Below are 23421 nucleotides of genomic sequence, written 5' to 3' on the forward strand. Positions count from 1 at the left end.
TTCAGGTACCTACAGGCAGGGCTGGGCCAGGACCCGGCCCTCGGGGTAGGTAGCAGTGACAGGTACGTGCCTGCCGCCCCCCCCAAGCTTTGCGCCTTAGGCACGTGCCTACTCTGCCTACCCCTAGTTCCGGCCCTGCCTACAGGTACAACATGCCTTACAATATCAGTTTGAAACTACACCCAACTACAATACAACTGAAGCCTCCAGAGATGGTGCTTAGCGCCCACAAAAAGAAAAAAAGTTAGTATTAATTATCTATAGCGTATTCAATATACAAAGGATACCAATTTACAAAATGCTGTTACAAATAGTTACAAGACATGCTTGCTTGCTAGGGTAATTTGAACTCTAGCAACCAGATTGCTGAAACTGAAACTGGAGAGCTGAAACTGGAGAGCTGCTGAATAAAAAGTTAAATAACTCAAAAAACCACAAATAATAAAAAATTAAAACCATTTGCAAATTATCTCAGAATGCCACTATCTACATCATACTAAAAGTTAACTTAACTCAATTTCAATCCCTTTAATATTGTTTCAGTTTGCTTTGCCTAATATTACTGAATTTCTAAATCTACTGGGACATATTGACATCAAAATCCCACTTCAATGTGAACACTATTTTCATTATATATACCTTATTTATATGCAGGTTTAGTTTATTTATATTTTATCTAACCGAGAATTAAATATAAGCACCTAGCTAATGACTTGCACAGGACTTACCTTGGATGCATAACTATAAATAACTATGCACAAGGCTGCTTGCTTTTTTAGGGCAAACCAAACAATTAACTTGAGTACATCACTGTACATTTATGACCAATATTGGGGCTGTTTTAATAGACAAGAATGATTCTGCTGAAGGAACTAAAAGATCTCAGATATGTATAGAATTGCTAACGCAAGGATCTTATGTAGGAGGTTCAGATAAGAGATCTTCACTTTGTATCACCATGTACTAAGATTACAGAACCACATGTAAAAATCCCAATGGCTGTCATTAACATGGATTTATGCTATCTTAGTTAACATCAGGTACATGGCATACACCCACGGGTTCTAAGAGACCTTAGTTCAGTTTTAGACTGGCCCCTATTTCTGATTTTCTCAAGTCGCTTTCATCTGGTATGGTGCCTATGGATTAGAGAAAAGCTGATCCAATATTTAAAAAGGGATTACGATCTCAGCCTGGCAATTAATTATAGGCCAGTAAATTTGACATGTGATGGGCAAATTATTTGAAGGCTTGTTAAGGGATCACATTCAAAATTTTGTCCTAGTGAATGACATTATGAGCAGCAATCAGCGTGGCTTTATGAAGGATAGGTCATGCCAAAGAAATTTGATTGCTTTTTATGATGAGGTAAGTAAGATGCTGGACAGTTGGGGAGCAGTAGATGTGATCTATTTGGATTTTGCCAAAGCGTTTGATACCGTGCCCCAGAAACGACTGCTTTCTAAACTAAGGTCTGTTGGGTTTAAAGGAGAAGGAAAGTCTTCTTCCACTTGGGGGTACCAAATGTTAGGCACCCCAAGTGAATGTATTTACTTACCTGAAACCCCGGGGCGGTGCTCCTTTCAGCAGAAAACTACACTGGCCCAGGGTTCTTCCAGCGTCACGCCCCACAAAGCAATATTCTTCTGGATTCTTCTTTCTTCTTGCATGCGCAGTAGAGCGAAAAGCTGAACTTTAACTAAAAAGTCAGCTATTTGCGTCTGCCCTGGGTAATTTGAAGAAAGATGAAGCCGGAAGAGGATCGCTCCGTGGAGCTTGCTGGAAGAACCCGGGGCTGGTGCAGTTTTCTGCTGATAGAAGCACCGGCCCAGGGTTTCAGGTAAGTCAGTAAATCACTTAGGGGTGCTTTACATTTGGCACCCCCAAGTGCAAGATGACTTTCCTTCTCCTTTAATGAAGGCGTTTGCACATGGATAGGAAACTGGCAAAGGATCGGGTACAGAGGGTGGTTGTTAATGGTACATTCTCTACTTGGAGTAAGGTTCTTAGTGGGGTCCCTCAGGGCTCGGTATTGGGCCCACTTTTATTTAACTTATTCATTAATGACTTAGGGGAGGGTATTGTAAGTAATGTATCAGTGTTTTTGCAGATGACACAAAACTATACAGCCCAATTAATTCCATCCAGGATGTGAACAGGATTTTGACAAACTGGCAATCTGGGCAGCTAAGTGGCAAATGAGATTCAATGTTGATAAATGTAAAGTCATGCACCTGGGATGTAAAAATATGCAAGCCACTTATACCCTTAATGGGACTGCACTAGTCAAATCCATAATGGAAAAGGACCTTGGAGTCCTTGTAGATAATAAACTTGGCTGTAGCAAGCAATGGCAGTCAGTGGCATTAAGGGCAAATAAGGTCTTGAGCTGTATTAAAAGGGTATAGATTCATGGGAGGATGGGATCATTCTTCCACTGTACAGAGCACTGGTAAGGCCCCATCTAGAATATGCTGTACAGTTTTGGTCTCCAGCCCTCAAACGTACATTACTGAATTAGAAGGGGAGAAGGACAACTAAGCTGGTAAAAGGAATGGAAAATCTTAGCTATGAGGAAAGACTGACCAAATTTGGGATGTTCACGCTGGAGAAGAGGCGCTTAAGGGGTGATATGATAACTATGTATAAATATATAAGGGGATCTTATAATAATCTCTCTAATGCTTTATTTGCCAGTAGGTCTTTCCAGTTAACGTGAGGTCACCCATTCTGACTAGAAGAAAGGAGGTTTTGCCTAAATATTCAGAAGGTTTTTTAGAATAAGAGCTGTGAAGATGCGGAATTCTCGCCCTGAATCAGTCATACAGGCTGATACATTAGATGGCTTTAAGAAGGGGTTGGGTGTTTTTTTGGCAAGTGAGGGAATACAGGGTTATGGAAGATAGCTCATAGTACAAGTTGATCCTGGGACTGGTCATTTTGGAGCTAGGAAGAAATTTTGGCAAATTAGAGAGGCTTCAAATGGGTTTTTTTTGCCTTCCTCTGGATCAGCCAGCAGTTAGGCAGGTTAAAATAGTTTAAAGTTTGAACTTAATGGGCATGTGTCTTTTTTCAACCTAACTTACTGTTACTTATTATTATTATTATTAGAGGAAAAAGAATATTAGTCAGAAATTAAAATGTGAAACTGGCAAAGGATCGGGTACAGAGGGTGGTTGTTAATGGTACATTCTCTACTTGGAGTAAGGTTCTTAGTGGGGTCCCTCAGGGCTCGGTATTGGGCCCACTTTTATTTAACTTATTCATTAATGACTTAGGGGAGGGTATTGTAAGTAATGTATCAGTGTTTTTGCAGATGACACAAAACTATACAGCCCAATTAATTCCATCCAGGATGTGAACAGGATTTTGACAAACTGGCAATCTGGGCAGCTAAGTGGCAAATGAGATTCAATGTTGATAAATGTAAAGTCATGCACCTGGGATGTAAAAATATGCAAGCCACTTATACCCTTAATGGGACTGCACTAGTCAAATCCATAATGGAAAAGGACCTTGGAGTCCTTGTAGATAATAAACTTGGCTGTAGCAAGCAATGGCAGTCAGTGGCATTAAGGGCAAATAAGGTCTTGAGCTGTATTAAAAGGGTATAGATTCATGGGAGGATGGGATCATTCTTCCACTGTACAGAGCACTGGTAAGGCCCCATCTAGAATATGCTGTACAGTTTTGGTCTCCAGCCCTCAAACGTACATTACTGAATTAGAAGGGGAGAAGGACAACTAAGCTGGTAAAAGGAATGGAAAATCTTAGCTATGAGGAAAGACTGACCAAATTTGGGATGTTCACGCTGGAGAAGAGGCGCTTAAGGGGTGATATGATAACTATGTATAAATATATAAGGGGATCTTATAATAATCTCTCTAATGCTTTATTTGCCAGTAGGTCTTTCCAGTTAACGTGAGGTCACCCATTCTGACTAGAAGAAAGGAGGTTTTGCCTAAATATTCAGAAGGTTTTTTAGAATAAGAGCTGTGAAGATGCGGAATTCTCGCCCTGAATCAGTCATACAGGCTGATACATTAGATGGCTTTAAGAAGGGGTTGGGTGGTTTTTTGGCAAGTGAGGGAATACAGGGTTATGGAAGATAGCTCATAGTACAAGTTGATCCTGGGACTGGTCATTTTGGAGCTAGGAAGAAATTTTGGCAAATTAGAGAGGCTTCAAATGGGTTTTTTTTGCCTTCCTCTGGATCAGCCAGCAGTTAGGCAGGTTAAAATAGTTTAAAGTTTGAACTTAATGGGCATGTGTCTTTTTTCAACCTAACTTACTGTTACTTATTATTATTATTATTAGAGGAAAAAGAATATTAGTCAGAAATTAAAATGTGAAACTGGTAATGAGCACTCTATTGGAAACGGCATTCCCTTATGTTAAGAGTTTTATAGATAACATGTTTTTTTCAGATAATACATCTGTAAATCAGTAAAAAATGAAGAATTGTTTCTTTCAATAGGACTCAATGGGAAATTAGATTCCTTTACTTTAGAGATTTCTAGTTAATGGGTTTCTGGATAACAGATAACAGATGCCAATAAGCTGTAGATTCGTGCTATGTGTTAGCAGGAAAATAGCATTTCTCTTTTCCTTTTCATATCTGGAGTCCTGAGGCAACTTACACATGATTTTCATAGCAGATACAAATTACATAAGAGGTAAGTGCAGGAGGAATGAATAAAAATACAGGCAGAGAAGGTGCTGAATTAAAATGTTAGTGGGTATCTCATATCTGCATTTCCCTGTGTCTCTCCATAGGTGTTTCTGGAGCAGGGCTGTACATGTGATGCTCTGGTTGGTCGTACAGCTCAGTATCTCCATAAAGGGGATTAATACAAACCATGCCATCTGTACACTTTTCAATTCCGTTCAGAAGGCAAAACTCTTGCATCCATTCTGCAGGAGCCCTGAGGCACAAGTTTCTTAAAATACCTAAGCAAAGCACTCAGAAATTCACAGTTTTGTTCACAAAGTAAAATTACACATTTCTTGCTACCTTGAATTGTGGGAACATGATTGTGATGCAGAGGCTGGAACAGTGATAGAGGAACGCAGCTGTGGCAGAAGTAAAAGAAAAAGGCTAGGTAGTGGCTGTTTTTAGGAGTAATAATGCACTGAGGGACATACAGATTAATATTATTATTATTTTTAACACGTATATTTATTGCGCCAACATGTTTTGCAGATGGTTGTGACGGCTGGTTCCAGTGCCAGGAATATACACAGAGTCGTCTTAAACCATGGCATAATTAAAATAAGGTGCCATAAAATCTCAGCTGACAATATACAGTAAGCTACAGCTTATATACGCATAGGATATATATATATATATACTGTATATATATATATATATATATATATATACGTATATATATATATATATATTACACAAAAGCCATGAATATCTTGTAAATTATATCGTTATAAACGGTGAGTTCTGATGTGATCAGTTATAAACGGTGAGTTCTGATGTCATTTGTCACATGACTCACTGAAACTTGTGTATTATAATAAATAAAGTACCCCCAGTTGCAAAATATGAGGATATTAGAAGTTACCTCGGAGTTCCATGACCTTCGGCCTCGTGTTTTTATATGGTAATGAAACTCCTCGGTACTTATAATATCCTTATATTTTACAAAAGGGGGTACTTTATTCACTATATATATATATATATATATATCCTATTTGTTTGGACCAGCATAGTCTTATACAAAGGGACACAGCTGGTTTATCAGGCCACTGCCATCATGAACTGTATAGCAGGGATTGGCCAAGCTGACCTTGCACCCTAGGTAACCCCCCCAGCCACCTCGCCCCTCATGTGCATGCACAAACATGCCCACACATACACAGTGACATTGCATGGGGAGCCGCAGTGACAAGAGGGGAAAGTAACAATGGCTTTCGAGTGAACCTGGACTAGGGGTAGGTAGAAGACCCTTCACAAGGTACCTGCCCAACGTCTCCCTATTGTTGTGCCCTAGTCAGGTGCCTCTTCTGTCTGCCCCTAGATCTGGCCCTGCTGTATAGTCTGACATGCCTACATACAAATAACCAAAAAGTTGTGCACATGCTCTTGTAAAGTATCAAAAAGTATATATAAAGTATTTACAAAGTGCCAACAAATCCCCCAGTGCTGTACAATAAATGGGTATATACATTGAACACACAGATTACATACAAAGCAACCAATAACCAACACAAGAAGTAAAGATGGCCATATCTAAAAGTTGCATACAATTGTAATTTTGTTGTACAGTGCTGTCTAAATTATCTAAATAACTGATGATGAATGTTTGGTACTAAACAAACTAAACAAAGCTGGGGATCAGACACAAAGGCACATACCTGATTAGATTACAATATGCTGGTCTTCTACTTCTGATCTGTGCTAATAAATAATAAAAGTTGAATCTCCATGCTGTAAGAATGTAGTATTGAGAGATTGTGTAACACACTGACCAATTTAATCTCTAAAACTAGCCATACACTGTCACATATGCTTGTCTGGCAAGGACACCAAATGAGCAGATGTTCTCCAGATTTGGCCACCAATGAAGTGGGCCAAACAAGGATGATGTGTTTGCTTGACCACCAGTTCTATAACTGGATCATAATAGGGGGGGGGGGGACTAGACAGACCCACTGTGAAAGGACTGCATCAACATACTTTTCTTCAACCCAAATTTTCATGCCTGTCAATTTTCTTTGTTTAAAACATTTGGTTGGGCAAGCTGTAGGGAAGTTGTCAAATACAAGGCTAATACACTGCTGACTTGATCTGGAAAAGAGATCCCCAATCTTTTTTTCACTGTAAGCCACATTCAAATTTTAAAAAAGTTCAAAGAGTAACACAAGCATGAAAAAAGTCTCTGGCGATGCTAAGTAAAGACTATGATTGGATAAATGGTGCCCTTCAATGTCGACTGGCAGCCTACAGGAGACTGTGTTTGGCAGTATATCTGGTTTTATGCACCCAAAAGTTGCCTCCAGGTCTGGAATTCAAATAGAAGAACCTGCTTTTAGGCCACTGAGAGCAACTTTCAAAGGCTTGTGAGCAACATGTTGCTTGCAAGCCATTGGTTGGAGATCACAGCAGTGTTGGACTGGGACACCAAGGGCCCACCAAAAAACTTTAGACCAGAGCATCAGTACAATTTTTTTCCTCTCCTCGCTCAACCTCTATTCTCTAGTCTCTTTTCTTTACATACTATAATCTTTTATTCTATCTATTTAACCTCTTTGTTTTCATAGAAATAGGGAATGCCTATGAAATAGGCAAAGTGTTTAGCAGCATGAGGACCCACTGACACCTGGGCCACCGGGACTTTTCCTGGTATCCCAGTGGGCCAGTCCGACACTGGATCACAGGTCTGGAGGGACCAACCTGACAGATTTAGCAACCCATGTATGGCCAGTAAGTATGATCATTTCATTGGGTAGCAATTCAACTTTACATAATCAGAGAGTAAATTAAAAACAACAAAATAACTGCAGATGTGAGGCATTTGTGTATTGGGTGCATCATTATCACCTTATCATCATCTTATAAACTGAATAAGAGGGAACCTAGTGAGCTATTATTTTATTCCTATTTCAACATAATTTACATTGACATCTTTACAACTAACAGTCTTCTGAGAGTGTCTGAATGTCTGTGTCCTACTGTATGTGCACATGTGCTAATCCCATACATAACATGTCTGTTTTTAATAAACAACATGACCTGACAAATTTATTGGCCCATTAATCCTAAATAGGGTCTATTTCGCCATCATCTGTGAGACACCCTTTAGAATTAGAAGCCCCACATACAGCACCCGCTCCCCATCCTCCATCTAAAGATTACACCCATAAACTGTGGGACCCAGAGCTCCCAAACAAAAAGCAGCTTTGCAAATACAACACAAATCACTGACGTCTGTCCCCCCAAACAACATGTTAGTCTATAATGTGAGCTGTACAACAGGTGCCAAGTTTGTAATCAGAGCCTGACCACCGTGCTGGGAAGCATCATACACTGAGCCAACTCCCCCCATGAAACAGAACAGAATGTCTACTGCCCCCAAAGCCCCTCCCCAGAGTCAGTTCTCATGAGATGTCTTACCTGGCGCAGGTGCCTGAGCACTTCCATTGCTTCTTCCTGCTTCCCCTGTCTGACCAGCGCCATCATGTCCTGAATCATCCTGACCCTTCTGTGATAAGGAGGGAGACTCGCAGCTCCGCTCTTGCCAACTTTCTCACTAGACCTCAGGCTAAAAGAAGGCCAGAAGTCGCCACGTTCCCTTGCCGGAGTGCCCTTCCGGGAGCCCGGGGCTTGCGGAGGACTGTCTCCAGCAGAAGCTTGGCACACCTTGGTCTGCTTCGTGCCCATTGCTACAGAGGAAACTCCAAGAGAGGCATCCGAGTCGCACAGCGGAGATGCACCTGCAACAGGTCGGGAGAAGTCGGAAAAGGTTGCGGGCGCGCACCTGTGTCACATACTTTGTGAGCACGGACCATCGAGGGAACAGCCAAGTTCACTGTCCCTTCCGCATGAATAAAACAAGTAGTGGTCCCCCGGTCAGTAACTTTCCCCAGGCGAATCCATCCGAGTCAGAGGGGTGTTCCTGCTGTTTTGGCTGCTCACAGACTAAGAGAAGAGTTGGGGTCCCCTTGTGTGCCGTGGTACGATCCGAAGGAGTCAGTGTACCCCTCTCATTGGCCAGAAGCGAAGATGAGCGGCTCTGCAAGCCCAGGGTGACAGTGGCAGTTGGGACTTCACATCCCCTCCCTGCAAAAAGTCTTCGCAGCCGCTCCGCTCTCTCACAGCCGATCAGATGGAAGCAGCTCCTCCTCTTTGCCTCGCTGTCCCCTCTCAGAATCACGGCTTGGTTTCCGTGTGTAACCGGGAAGCGAGGGAGACTGGCAGCAGCAATTATGAGTTCTCTGTCTGCCTCTCCTCTATCCAGCATCTCTTCCCATAGACACAGAGAGAGGGAGGGAGGCGTTTCCTTATGTGTGACTGTGTCTGTGACTGGAACTACAGTGTGTGTTTGTGTGTGTGTGAGAGTGTGTGTGTGTGTGTGAGTGTGTGTGTCTGTGTAACTCAACGAACGAGGAAGAACTTGCACAGAGAAAGGGTTAACTTTGATGTTTGCCATGAACTTAGAGGGGAAAGAGAGACTTGAGTTGGTGAAGGGGTTAATTTAAAGGCTCACTGCATATTATCAAAGGGCAGAGGAGTGAAACACAGAGCTCGTAATTCACCTATAAAAACCACTGCACAAATGCACTTTGTAATAATGTGAGGAATGATTGTACTTGAGCTCACTGGCCTATCCAGACTAATTGCAATCCCCTTATCCATTGGCTGCATGATTTACTGGCATGTTAGGGGTTAATACCTTACTCTGACGCTATTTTGTAGGTGACCTTACAGTCTGGGGTTAATGCTCATTAACCATTTGGTACAGTGATCATACTGGTATAAGATAACTACCCCGGTGCACAGACAGTGCCACTTAATCAGAATGGGATCAGCACTGATCTGGTTGCTAGGGTCTGAGTTCCCTTAGCAACCAGGCAGTGGCATGAGTCAGAAGAAGTCAAATCATTCGAAAACTATACAAAATAAAAAATGAAGACCAATTGAAATGATGCTAAGAATTACTCCATTCTATAACATAATAAAAGCTAAGGGAACGAAAATGAGCTGCCAATACAAAGCAGTTACCCCTTCCCCACATTATAATGAGCACACAGGTGCCCAGCAATACCAACTCCTGGTACCTTCGTGCACTCCCCCAGCACATTGTTACATTAACCCTAAGCGCTAGGTACTGACTCTGCAGCTCCACTCACCCACCTCCTTACCAGTATAACACGGTGAACAGCGCAAAGCAGGGTGCTGGGACACTCACGGACAAAGCCGACACTAGTGCAGCCTCTCCCCCATAACTCTGCCACTGCACCCGGCGCAAAGAACGTGCAATGAACAAGTACCCCGGATAGTGCTGCAGTAGTAAGACAGTTGCGCTAAGTGCCAACCTGTTCAATCGGTTGCGCTCCGAACCAGAACCCGGAACCATCACACAGACTTACCGGGCGCTGGGAGACGGGAGTCAGGATATAGCTCATGCATTCGTCCAGCTCCAGTCGGCAGACCCCGGGCTTGTCCAGCCAGCGGCCGCAGCCCCTCAGAACCTGGACCCCCAGCAGTGCGGTACTGCGGGGGCGCTATTTACGCCACTGCTCCATCGTAGCCTCACCTGATAGAATGCGCATGCGGATACGGCATTAAGTTGGCTGCTTCCTACCTGCCTGTAACGTAGAATTTTTCATGCAGGCACAGTGCAGCCAATCGCCAGCCGGATAGAATGCGCATGCGGAGACAGCATTACGTTGGCTGCTTCCAACCTGCCTGTAACGTAGAATTTTTCATGCAGGCACAGTGCAGCCAATCGCCAGCTGTAAAGGATAGCAGGCTCACGTGATAACAGGATCCTCAGCAGCAGGCTTGACTCCAACCAGAGGTTGTGGGCGGAAGCAAATTGACGGACACAGGCCCACTGCCAAACATTTACCAATGCCCACACTTCCTTCATAATTGTTTGCCGGACCTCACGGTACAAAATAAATTGTTTTATTAAGCTATCGCAAGTCACCAATTAACTAAAGCAAGGGCATAGGTGCCCACCAAGGCTGGGGCCCACTGGGTTTTTTTCCCGGGTTCCCGGCAGGCCAGTCCGACCCAGACACTGCCAACTATATCACTTGTATTGCTTCTGTCAGTGTTGTGCCTCAGTCTGTGGGAAGGGGGAGCCTCTGGGCTCTGAATCCACGGGAAGGAGCCTCTCACCATGCAGCCCCTCTAATACCAGTTTCCTGTGCTCTCTGGTGTCACCCCCTGGTGTCAGTGGGGTGGGAAGGAAACTCTGTGTGTGTCTGAGGATGCATTTTGTAATTAATCTTAAGCAACTGGTTTTTGTAGAATTAAAGGAAGATTAGTTCAGTGGAAATGCTGCCTTGGTTTATTGGGGTCTGAGTATTACGCACCCACCATTGAAAAGATGTGGCAGTAGCCCTGGGGTAAAATGCAGGGTTTGGTACAATTGTTATGGCACAGTGATTAAGTTGGGTTGCTCATTATACTAGCATCCTATATAAATGGTGTTTCAGCAGACACCAAGAAGTGATTTGGGGTTTGGATGGGGTTTGGACATAATTAGAGGCCACAGCAAATCACTCATTTCCATTCCACTTGCTGGCAGGGCCACCAACAAGGTGACTGGTGGGCTAATAATCACATTCCTTCTAACTTGGTAGAAGGGGCCCCTGATTACTGATGGCAACCCGAGTTACTGGGCAAACATGCTCACGTCAGACCCCAATTCTGTGTTACTCACACAACATTTTGGGGCAGATTTATCAAGGGTCAAATTGAATATTTGAAATTCGAATTTTCTACTTTTATGGGCAAAACTGTCAAATACAACTAGGGATTTATTCAAATTCAATTCGAGTTTTTCAAAAAATTCAAATTCGATTTTTAAGATTTATCATACACTGGCCCTTTAAGAACTCAAATTCGACTATTCACCTACTAAAACTTGCTGAATTCTTGTTTAAGTCAATGGGGGACGTTCAGGAATAAATTGAAGTTTTTTGCAACTCGAATCGAGTTTTTAAAATTCAAATAAAATTTGATTCTAATTCGATTCAAGTTTTCAGGTCGATCCTATTCACCCCAGTTTAAAAAAATTGATTTTTATAATAAATTTTGATTGGTCGAATTTTGAGTTCATGGGGAAGAGATTTTCAGCAGACTTGCTTCCCGTTGGTTGTGTAGATTTTCAGCAGGCGGCAAATGTCCACCTTCCATTGCCCTTATTAGGACTGGTTATTTTTTGGCCAAGGGATTAACCTAAATGGCTCTTATTTGTACATTAGAAATGCAGAATGATTCTAAAACAAAGTGCAATTTAGGTTAGAGTAGGTACCTGCTTAAAGAGTCTACCTTGACGTGGTGGCAGGCTTAATAATCCTCTGGCCAAAAGTGTTTCATTTATTTTTATAGCTCCCATGTCTATGTGGCCTTTATACTGTGTGGTGGGGAGGTAATGGGGGCCACATAATTATATTATATGAGGTCCTATGATTTCTAATGGTGGCCATGGGTGCAGAAACCAAATTGAGTGGTGAACTTTGACTCTTTGAATTTAGTTTAAGGGCTCCATTAAGCAGAACAATAAAGAGCAGCCTGGGAGGAAATGAACCGATGAGGAGAAATATTCCTTAAATATACACTATATAGTTTTGTATTGAAGTGATCACTACTAATAAAAATTAGACCTGGGATCCACTGCCAGATTCATACAAATAGACCCTCATTTTTTGATTTTGGGTGATTTTACGTGCTGTGTTGTTTTTTAATAGCCTAAACACACAACACCAAAACACCCAACTTTGCCCTGTTTCCTGGGCTACTACAAAATGCTATGTACAAGCCCAAAATCCCTCATGCCATCGCCCTTAGACAAAGATTTCTTTATCCACATTACAGAATGGACACTTGCTCACACTCTCATCACATGTTTAAAGGTCAAACTTACCTTACAGTTTATTACACATATTTAGAAAGCACCAGCATATTCCTCAATGCTGTACAATCAATGGGTTTATACATTAACTTTACAAGAATACAAAAAAACCCAATCCGAAAATGTAAAGAGGACCCTGCCCAAAAGGAAACCTCAGTAAGTTGTAGATGGACATAATGAAAACAATTTAGAAGTTATTTGCATCAATCTGTCCTCTGATTCCTGGTGTCAGTGATTGTAAGACTAGATTTTTGCTAATGGCACAAGCTGCTGCTATTGGTTGTATGTCTAACTGCTGCTAGTCACATGATTCTCCTGAGTAAACTGTTGGTTGTCAACTGCCACTGCCCAACTGTCTTTTGGACGGTGGAGAGAGAGGGAGCGAGCGAGAGAGATTGCCACATCAGATGCTATAAAAGAAGACAAATTTTGGATAAAACGACATAGAATTACAATAAAAGGAGAAGGAGAAGGAAGGCGAAGATGAAGAAGAGGAAAAAGAGGAGTTTGACTCCAGAAGAGAGAGAACTTCCACAGGATGAAAGTGGGAAGAAGAAAGAGAAGAAAGCCAAGAAGCAAGATGCAGAAGAGAAGACCAACTACAGTCGAAATAGGAAGAAGAGACACACTGAGAGTAAAAAAACAATCCGTGTAGGGGAGAAGCCCCCTGAAGATGGAAGGAATAAAAGAAAAGCTGTTAAAAAAGATCAAACAAAGAAGAGAAAAGAAAGTCTCTCAGATGTGACCAGTAAACCTGAGAGCAAGAAGAGAAGACAAGAAGAGAAAGAAGAAACAACGAAAAGTAAAAAGAAAATCGGCTTAGAAGAGATGAAAATTCCTCAGAGCAGCAGAAGAAGGAAGGAGCAGGACAAGAGGAAAAGACCAAGGAGCCCAGAAGATCCATTGGAAGGTAAGGGGAATATGCAAGAAACGTATTTCATTTTTATTTTCTGTCACATCTACTTCTAATTCTAATTCTAATTCTAAGTCAAGATAGTTATTTAACTGCCCACATTGGTGGGTCCTGTTGGGCAGGCCCGGACCAGCAATCTGTGGGTTCTGGTAAATGCCAGAGTGGCTGCTATAAGGTCCCATAGAAAGTCAGCATTTAGTGGGCTGATGGGGGCTGTTTGGGCCTCTATGTGGGCTGATTCGGCCTCTGTGTATCTGAAATGCCAGGGCCTATTTTAATTCTCAGTCCGGACCTGCTGTTGGGGGGTGGGGGTTTCCACAAATCCATCCCTCTGCTTTAATTAAAATTTCTGTATTTTTTAGAAAACATATATGGACAGTTAGGTGGAACAGTTAGGACAGTTAGGGAAATTGCAAACCCCAAAGGCTTAAATCAAATCCCTCTTACACTAAATGCTAGGAATACTCACAAATAATAAAGATAAAGAGTTTTTCTCTAAATGTGGGTGCTGCCTTAGCTACCATTAATTGTTATGGAGATACTTATAGGTAGATAGATCTATTTAGGAAAATATACAATGCATAATATATTTTGATATGGGCTTTTGACTGAATTTGTTTTGTTCCCACAAGGTGGAAGTGGAAGTGCACCGAAGAAATCCCATGTGGATGGGAAAAGACCAGCCCCCCTGGACATACAGAGGTACAAATTCCACCAAGAGCTAGGAGAAGGCACGTTTGGACAGGTGAGTGCGGGGCCTCCCAATATAGAAATCTCTTTTGTTATCTGACATAAATCTGTACAGAAAACATGGAAGTACAATCAAGCACTTGGCAATGTCTTTAAAGGCGTTTTTCACCTTTGAGTTAAAGGGGTGGTTCACCTTAAGTAACTTTTAGCATGTTATAGAACAGCCAATTCTAAGCAACTTTTCAATTGGTTTTCATTATTTATGTTTTATAGTTATTTGTCGTTTTCTGATTTGCAGCTTTCAAATGGGCATCATTGTCCCCTTCTAAAAAAAACAAATGCTCTGTAAGGCTACAAATGTATTGTTATTGCTACTTTTTATTGCTGATCCTTCTATTCAGATGCTCTCCTATTCATATTCCAGTCTCTTATTCAAATCAATGCATGGTTGCTAGGGTAGTTTGGGCCCCAGTTACCAAATTGCTTGAAAATGCAAATTGAAGAAATGCTGAATAGAAAGCTAAATAACTAAAAAACATTAAATAATAAAAACAATTAAACAAATTGCAAATTATCTCAGAATATCACTCTCTACATCATACAAAAAGTTATCTCAACGTTGAACAACCCCTTTAACTTGTAGTATGATGTAGAGAGTGATATTCTTAAACAACTTGCAATTGGTTTTAATTTTTTAATATTTGTGGTTTTTGAGTTATTTAGCTTTTTATTCAGCAGCTCTCCAGTTTGCCGTTTCAGCAATCCGGTTGCTAGGGTCCAAATTAACCTAACAACCATGCATTGATTTGAATAAGTGACTGGAATATGAATAGGAGAAGTCTGAATAGAAAGATAAAAAGTAGATATAACAATACATTTGTAGCCTTACAGAGCATTTGTTTTTTAGATGGGGTCAGTGACCCCCATTTAAAAATGGTAAAAAGTTAGAAGATGTTAAAAACTATAGAAAATAAATGATGATGACTAATTGAAAAGTTGCTTAGAATTGACCATTCTACAGCATATTAAAAGTTAAATTAAATGATAAACAGTGGGAGTCCCTCCTCAAATCACCCAACAGAGTGTCTGTCAATCCCAAACACAAAATTCAACAGTTATATTTGACACACAGAGCATACTATACCCCCGCCTACCTGAATAGAATCAATCCTAATCTCTCCCCTAATTGCCTTAGATGCAAGAAGTCAGAGGGTACTCTAGTACATACACTATGGGCCTGTCAGGATATTCAAAACTATTGGACAGCAAATGTGGATATGTTATCGAAAGTGTTAGGCCTAAGGTTGGTCCCTGATCCACTAGTCTGTATATTGGGTCTGTTTGCAGGAATTCAAATACCCTCAACCACAAAAATGTTTCTGAACAAAGCTTTGTTTCAAGCCAGGAGGTTGATATGCCTTAATTGGAGGTCAGACAGGCCACCCGCCCCTGACTTATGGGTTAGCACAATGTCCAGCATTGGGATGCTAGACTTCCTAACTCTAAGAAAATGTCCAGCATTGGGATGCTAGACTTCCTAACTCTAAGAAAAAGGGGGCAAATGGCAAAATTCCATCAGCTCTGGTCCCCTTGGTTGATGAAATTTCCCATTCTCAACATACTGGAACAGGAAAACCTCCCTTAAGCCTCACAGTAAAGTAATACAAACACATATTTGGTTATATACAGTATGTTTTATTAAATTCCGTTATTGCATAAGGTGTATATTGTTACATTATTGTGCCTAATTGTGCTGTACAATGTCAAGAGAAACTATGTCCTGCAATCCAAGAATACAATTCTGTAATGTTTATCTCTCTTCATGACTGTCAATAAACTTACCTGAACAAAAAAAAAAGTTAAATTAAAGGTGAACCACCACTTTAACATTCTGATTGACTCTGATATTATCAATCATTCATGTTTAAGCAACATTCAAGACACTCTATAATTTTTAATCTCTTTGTTCTGCTCTTAGGTGATGTTGGCATCATATACACCGAAGAAACAACTTGTGGCAATGAAGACGGTGTCCAAACAACCCAGCAAGGGCAACTATACCTGCATCATGAAGGAGGCCCGACTCTTGAAGATCGCCAGAGGATGCCCCTTTCTATGCCATTCTCATGCCACATTCCAGTCCGAGGTACAGAACACTGTTTATATTGATACATAATCTGTTTCATTAATGGTTTGACTTTCTAAGGCCAACTTAATGCCCATAACAAGGGAAAACACCCTTTGATAACTAACTAGTCCCCAATTCACCTTGTTGCTGAACAGTTCTGTGCCATGTATTCCTCACTAATTCTTCATTTGTCTCTCTAACCAGCTGCATGCCTTCTTCGTGCTCGAGTATGCCGGCGGGGGAACACTACACAAAGTTATTGCAGACCAAGGAAATCTGTCAATGAAGAACATCCAGTAAGTGATAAGATTCTTACTATAGAGCAGTGCTGTCTAACTGATTCCCACTTGTGTGGCCCCCCACATGAAAGTCTGCCCGCTGTGACTTACCTTGTGAAAGCTTTAAAAGGTATCACTACAGATATTAACTGGCCTCTTCATTGTCCTCGAATTCAGACAGTAATCTCCCCTGAATTGTCCACACTTGTAACACCTCTATATTTCATATCCCTAAAGCCCTGTACTTTTCACACCTCAAACCCAGACTGAAAGTGCTCATATTGTTCACTTGTTCACACTCAGACGAAGGGGCACCAGCATTATGTCACTGTATGTAACACAGTATGAACTGTTCATCTTAGAGTGGTCCTGATAAGTTTCCCTGTGTCCTGCTGTATTTTGCCTTCCCTATACTCCCTGTATGCACCATATTCTGCCTGTCCTACACTACCTGTGAGACATGAGCCTGGTAGGGTTTGTTCTGGGGGTTTGTAAGCATTTGAAAATTATTGTTAGAGGCCCCTAAGGTGTTTGTGTACTGGGGGTGGTTCGGGATTCAGCCAGAATTCGACCTCTTTCAGCAGGATTCGGATTCGGCCGAATCCTAATTTGCATATGCAAACTTTTTGACACAAAACAAGGAAGTAAAACATTTTCCCCCTTCCCACATATGCAAATTCGGATTCGGTTCAGTATTCGCGAAGGATTCGCAGGTTCGGCTGAATCCAAAATAATGGATTCGGTGCATCCCTAAATTTTTCACATATGAGTGATGAGTGATATCCCTGCAGTGAGCACCAACCATTTGGTTTTTGGTCTTTTACCACCATTAATGTGAATATGGTATTTAAAGTTCTTGTGGTAGTATGGGTGTGGTTTAAAACAGGGAGTGGTCAATGCTGGCTTCCTTCTAGGCCCTCCACCACGTAGGCCAGAAAAATTCCAGCCCTCTGTAACATGGAAGTTGGGCAGCACTGCCATAGAGGAATATAGAGTAAGAGAGACAGCGTATGATACAGACAGAGACGTAAGAGTCCAGGTTATGCCAATGCTCCCACAGGGCTGAGCAATACACAGAGGAGCTTGGGAGTAGGAGAGCAGACTTTTTGTGCAGGACTGCAATATGTCAAACTAATGTTTCAGGCAGCACAAAATTACATCTGTAGAAAGTCATTTACAAATTAATTGAATTAATACATTACAATGTCCTTCATGTAAATTGACACACTGCTGTGTATTGGTTCTTGGGCCTTTGCCTGAATAAGAAAGCTTTGTGCACAGTAGCAGAACCAGGGCACCACTGATTTGTATGAAAGGACAAGAAAAGTCAAATTTAACAGGTGATAGGTAACCCCCATGATATTTGATAAGTATCCCCCATGGAATTAAGCTGGTTGCTTTTTTTTTTTCAGATTCTACACTGCAGAGATGGTGATAGCCCTACAGTTCCTTCACTCCAATGGCATCATTCACCGGTGAGTAAAATCTCAGGTCTCTTCTCTATTCTATTCACTGGTAGCATGATATAGTTCACATCTTGATATCTCTCTATACTTAACTTTGCTAACTAACAGTAATGTTTGCACCCCTTATATCTGGTGCAGTCAGTTAGGGACAGTTCCATGTAGTGGCTCACACTCTGTCCAGACTCACAACAAATTGTGATTTAAGCCTTTCATTTTAACCAAGCAATGCATCTTTTTCTCTGTATAATCTGCCATTACTGTACCACTTCTTTTTTAAAATATCGTTTATCTGTTGCTATTTTCTTACTGCTTAACTTTATTGCTTCCAGATGGGCATATTCCAAAAATATCTATTTTCTTTTACCTTAATTTTACCTTTAATGTGCATGTACTTACTTACCCCTGACTACGTCACACCTTTCTCTTTCTAATATTTCCTGCGTTAATTTCCTGCGCTTATGTTGCAGTGATCTGAAGCCTGAAAACATCTTGGTGGATAACAACGGGCACATCAAGATCTGTGACTTCGGCCTCGCTGTTGAAGGAATGATCGGCAGAAAGAAGATCAGCGGATTGACAGGAACACCTGGATACCGTGCGCCGGAGGTCAGCAATCTTTTTTTTATGTAATTTATACATAGAGGAATTCAAATCTATTTGTCTTTTTCTATTTTGGACACCTTTGCTGTGTCTAGTTTATATAACTGTGTTTCTGTTACATACATACATAGTTAAATTGGGTTGTAAAAAGACAAAGTCCATCAAGTTCAACCCCTCCAAATGAAAACCCAGCATCCATACACACACCCCTCCCTACTTTTAATTAAATTCTATATACCCATACCTATACTAACTATAGAGCTTAGTATCACAATAGCCTTTGATATTATGTCTGTCCAAAAAATCATCTAAGCCATTCTTAAAGGCATTAACTGAATCAGCCATCACAACATCACCTGGCAGTGCATTCCACAACCTCACTGTCCTGACTGTGAAGAACCCCCTACGTTGCTTCAAATGAAAGTTCTTTTCTTCTAGTCTAAAGGGGTGGCCTCTGGTACGGTGATCCTCTTTATGGGTAAAAAGGTCCCCTGCTATTTGTCTATAATGTCCTCTCAATGTACTTGTAAAGTGTAATCATGTTCCCTCGCAAGCGCCTTTTTTCCAGAGAAAACAACCCCAACCTTGACAGTCTACCCTCATAATTTAATTCTTCCGTCCCTCTAACCAATTTAGTTGCACTTAGTCTCTGCACTCTCTCCAGCTCATTTATATCTCTCTTAAGGACTGGAGTCCAAAACTGCACTGCAAACTCCAGATGAGGCCTTACCAGGGACCTATAAAGAGGCATAATTATGTTTTCATCCCTTGAGTTAATGCCCTTTTTTATGCAAGACAGAACTTTATTTGCTTTAGTAGCCTCAGAATGACACTGCCCAGAATTAGACAACGTGTTATCTACAAAGACCCCTAGATCCTTCTCATTTAAGGAAACTCCCAACACACTGCCATTTAGTATTTAACTTGCATTTATATTATTTTTGCCAAAGTGCATAACCTTGCATTTATCAACATTGAACCTCATTTTCCAGTTTGCTGCCCAGTTTTCCAATTTAGACAAATCAGTGGCAGCATCCTGCATGTTACCCAAGAAGATAATTGGTTCTTTTTTTCTGAAGGTTTTGTCATTGGAGAAGTACGATGCTGCAGTGGACTGGTGGTCCTTCGGGGTCATCATGTACGAAATGGCCACCGGCAGACAGCCATTTGCCCCATCACTGGTTTCTGCACAGGAGTTGTTTGAGATTAAGGAGAGAAAGCTTGAATACCCGCGTCACATGAGCCAGGAAATGCTGGACCTTCTGCCAAAGGTAAGTAGAAACAATTACACATCTTCAAGTGAAATAATGTCACATCAAAATTTGGGATCAGGTACATGGGGGTACAGTGGTTAGGTACATGGGGGCACGGGGTACAGGGGTCAGGTACATGGGGGCACAGGGTACAGGGGTTAGGTACATGGGGGCACAGGGGTCAGGGGTCAGGTACATGGGGGGCACAGGGTACAGGGGTTAGGTACATTGGGGTACAGGGGTCAGGTACATGGGGGTATAGGGGTCAGGTACATGGGGGTACAGGGGTTAGGTACATGGGGCACAGGGTACAGGTACATGGGGGCACAGGGTATAGAGATCAGGTACATGGGGGCAGTACTTTCAAATAGAGTGAGGGATTCCATTACCTTTTTCCTCTGTTATATGCAGGTTAATTTCCACTAATGTAAGCAGTGCTCTAATTTCAATCTAGAGGGTTAAATATAGATACATTTGGTGGATACTAATAAGCTGGACACCCCTCCTATTGTTGGATGGTGCCTGACTTTACATCTATTATATTCAGATAAATGTTTGTTTGCTTTTTAGCTTCTGGAGATGAACAAGAGCAAACGCTTAGGAGTAAATGGCAACATCAGGAAGCACTCATTCTATGCCAGAATCAACTGGAGTGAGCTGGAAAACAGAAAAATAAAGGCACCTTTCCAGCCCAAAATTGTAAGTTTATAACTGCACCAAGCAATGGGAGTCGGGAAGGCCAAGTTTTTTATTGGGGAGACTAATAGGCTGTTTACTTTATTGGAGCATTTCATAGGCAGTTGGTTGGTCTTTGCAGAAACTGAGCTTCCATATACCTTGTCATGTCATATTTTTCTTCTTTGCATGTAACTATTAAGCTATTTTAAGGGCATAATACTTGAACCCTCTTAACATTTTTAGGCTTATAGCCTGTTGAAACTAAACTGCTTAAAAATATATTTCAAAGACCTGCAATTGCCTTTGCACAGTGCTAAATTTATTACTCATTTAGTGCTCTGCAGCAGCTTCACAGTCCTTGACCCAGTTGTAGGTTCCCTGTATATCTGTGAGTTGGTAGGCTCTGGCCATATATGTGACCAGTGGACCCCTGTCATTTTACGCCTTATACATGTATGGGGCCTGTTACCTGAAATGTTTGGGTCCTGTGGTTTTTACGGACAAGGGTTATTTCCTTAATTTGGATTTCCATACATTAAGGCTACCAAAAAAGAATTTAAACCTGAATTAAACCCGGATTGTTTTGCTTCCAAGAAGGATTCAATATATTGAAATATACAAGGTACTGTTTTATTATTACAGGAAAAAATGTAACTATTTCTGCATAATGGGTTTCTGGATTATCGGTCTTAAACCTGTACTATGTAGTAAAAACCCTTCTAAATCATGGAGTGCAGAATTTTTAAATAAATACCAGTTTTTAGCTAATCATTTATATATATGTGACCATACTGTTTTATATGTTATATGTTCATGCTTAAAATTATATATAATACAACTAATTCTGTTGCTTTCTTTTGATAGCCACCAGCAGATAAGTTACCAGTCATAAATCCAGGATTCTGCACTGAGACATCTAAGAGAGCTAATGTGGAAGGCTTCTCCGATGTGGATTCCAACTGGAAATGGCAGGAGTAAAGTGTTTTCTGTGCTCATGTGGACTAACCTCAAACTCCCTGTACAGCAAGTGATGACGGCAAAGTACCATCCATGGCCAATTCCATCAATGAATATCAGATCTGCCGTCTACTGTCTAGTGCAAGTGTACAAGTGTCTGTACAGCCGACTACACTAACACCACATGGGATCCTTGACAGAAAGTAGAAAGAACTCGAGGCATAGTGGTAAGTGAAATGAAATAAATTAGAATGGGAAAGATGAGATAGGATTACTTATAGAAGGAGTATTAAATGATAGTAAAGTTGTTGAGGTATTAATGGGACTTTCATAACATTGAGGCAACTTGTTAGTGAGCTTGTGCTCTTAGACTCCTAGAAATGTGTATTTTACATGGGAGGGGACATCTATTTATAACGTAATTTACAGTTATGCTATGAACAATGCACTCTTTTCTTCTTTAGCACACAAGACATCACAGGAGGCCCCACCAGAAGAAAGGAATAGCTGCGATCCGGACTTTCTAAATGGACTTTCTAACAGACCCTTGGATAAGGGTAAAAATGTATACTGAACATACAGTGCACTTATGGTAATCCAGTGCACTGTTAATTAACACCGTTCAGTATAATTCAGTTTCTTTATATAAGGTAAGGTTTAGGGGTAAGTATAGAATTAAGTAAGTTTACTTCCTTTTCTAACTTCCATCCCATTGTTTTACTGTTTTCTTATAGATAGGATGTTATATAGAAATAGAAATGTTAGGATTCCTTCTCCTCTTTACTGCTGTCCCATTCTTTTCTTTTACCATTTTCTTTTCTCATTTTCCTCTTTTCTCTTTTCCTCTTTTTCAACTTTAATATACTGTAAGTTAAGGTAAAAAAGGGTGGGTGGTTTCTTATATTGGAATAGGAATGTTACAATTGTTTCTTGCTCTTCTTTTATGCTCTCCTGTCTTTTCCCTGTAGTTTGTAGCACATACTGTACGTTAAATGTAAAGTTTATGGGTAAAGGTATACAGGATATGGCAGTGGTTATGTGGGATAAGGGATATATGTATATAAATATGGGATATGGGTACTATAAGGGTTATAGTAAAGGGATATGGGAATAGTGATGTTGAATAAGGGATATATGTATATAATTATGGGATATGGGTACTAAAAGGGTTGTAGTAAAGGGATATGGGAATAGTGATGTTGAATAAGGGATATATGTATATAATTATGGGTTATTGGTACTATAAGGGTTATAGTAAAGGGATATGGGATTAGCTATGTGGGATAAGGAATATGCCATATCCTGATAGAAATTTGCAGCAAATCATAACCGTAAATTAACTGCTGAAGAAACACCACTTTCAGCCTGTTTACACTGTGATTTGCTGCAATAAGTATGAAAGGTATGATGTGGTGTGTGAATGTAAATAGGGATCCCCATTGCACCAATGTAGAAGATGAACATAGCGCACCTTCTGATTGGCTGCAAGTTTAATTTAGTTCACCATTAAAATGTAGAAAACTCTGATGAGGCCGTCCGTATGCTTGTGCCTCTGTCCCAATAGGAGGGAGTAATATTGCAGTAGATAGAGCTGCAGCTTGTAGGCCACTTTTTAAAAAGATAAATAAGCCCATTAGAGTTGTGAATGTGAAGGTGTAAAGTTTTAGGGTCAAAGGAATAAGAATAGACTAGGCAGAGCTGTAGGTCCCTAAATGCTGCCTAGCCACAACTCCCTCCTTCCCCTCCCCACCATGAATCATATATTAGTCAAGATAAATAGGCCCATAATAATCCTCATCCCCCATAACCAGGCCTTTTAGATAATAAAGGCTGCTGGTATTAATAGTCAGTAGAAA

General features: G+C 41.0%; 2 protein-coding genes across 2 annotated transcripts in view; one reads left to right on the forward strand and one right to left on the reverse strand.

Moving 5' to 3' along the window:
- Positions 1-9057, reverse strand: part of LOC108709357 (leucine-rich repeat-containing protein 75A) — a 132163-nt gene extending 123106 nt beyond the window's left edge. Inside the window, exon 1 of the mRNA XM_018249124.2 lies at positions 8129-9057. Within this exon, the coding sequence (XP_018104613.1) occupies positions 8129-8395 (267 nt within the window). The 5' untranslated portion in view covers positions 8396-9057. The remainder of the gene's footprint in view (positions 1-8128) is intronic.
- A 3059-nt stretch (positions 9058-12116) lies between these two features.
- LOC108709358 (protein kinase C delta type-like) lies at positions 12117-22351 on the forward strand. The gene is made up of 10 exons (XM_041583687.1): positions 12117-13512; positions 14148-14260; positions 16184-16351; positions 16538-16629; positions 18024-18086; positions 18545-18683; positions 19757-19948; positions 20501-20629; positions 21473-21792; positions 22030-22351. The coding sequence occupies exons 1-9, from the start codon at positions 13086-13088 to the stop codon at positions 21584-21586; spliced, it is 1437 nt and encodes a 478-aa protein (XP_041439621.1). The 5' UTR covers positions 12117-13085; the 3' UTR covers positions 21587-21792; positions 22030-22351.
- The last annotated feature ends 1070 nt before the right edge of the window (positions 22352-23421 follow it).

This window comes from Xenopus laevis, chromosome 2S (genome assembly GCF_017654675.1).
Source record: "Xenopus laevis strain J_2021 chromosome 2S, Xenopus_laevis_v10.1, whole genome shotgun sequence".
Taxonomy (NCBI): domain Eukaryota; kingdom Metazoa; phylum Chordata; class Amphibia; order Anura; family Pipidae; genus Xenopus; species Xenopus laevis.

Bases quoted from the DNA above. Each gene is read 5' to 3' on its own strand.
- LOC108709358 (XM_041583687.1), top strand. From the start codon at position 13,086: ATGAAGAAGAGGAAAAAGAGGAGTTTGACTCCAGAAGAGAGAGAACTT. The intron at 14,261-16,183 runs GTGAGTGCGGGG...TTCTGCTCTTAG, and splicing joins GAGAAGGCACGTTTGGACAG to GTGATGTTGGCATCATATAC. The intron at 19,949-20,500 runs GTAAGTAGAAAC...TTTGCTTTTTAG, and splicing joins TGCTGGACCTTCTGCCAAAG to CTTCTGGAGATGAACAAGAG.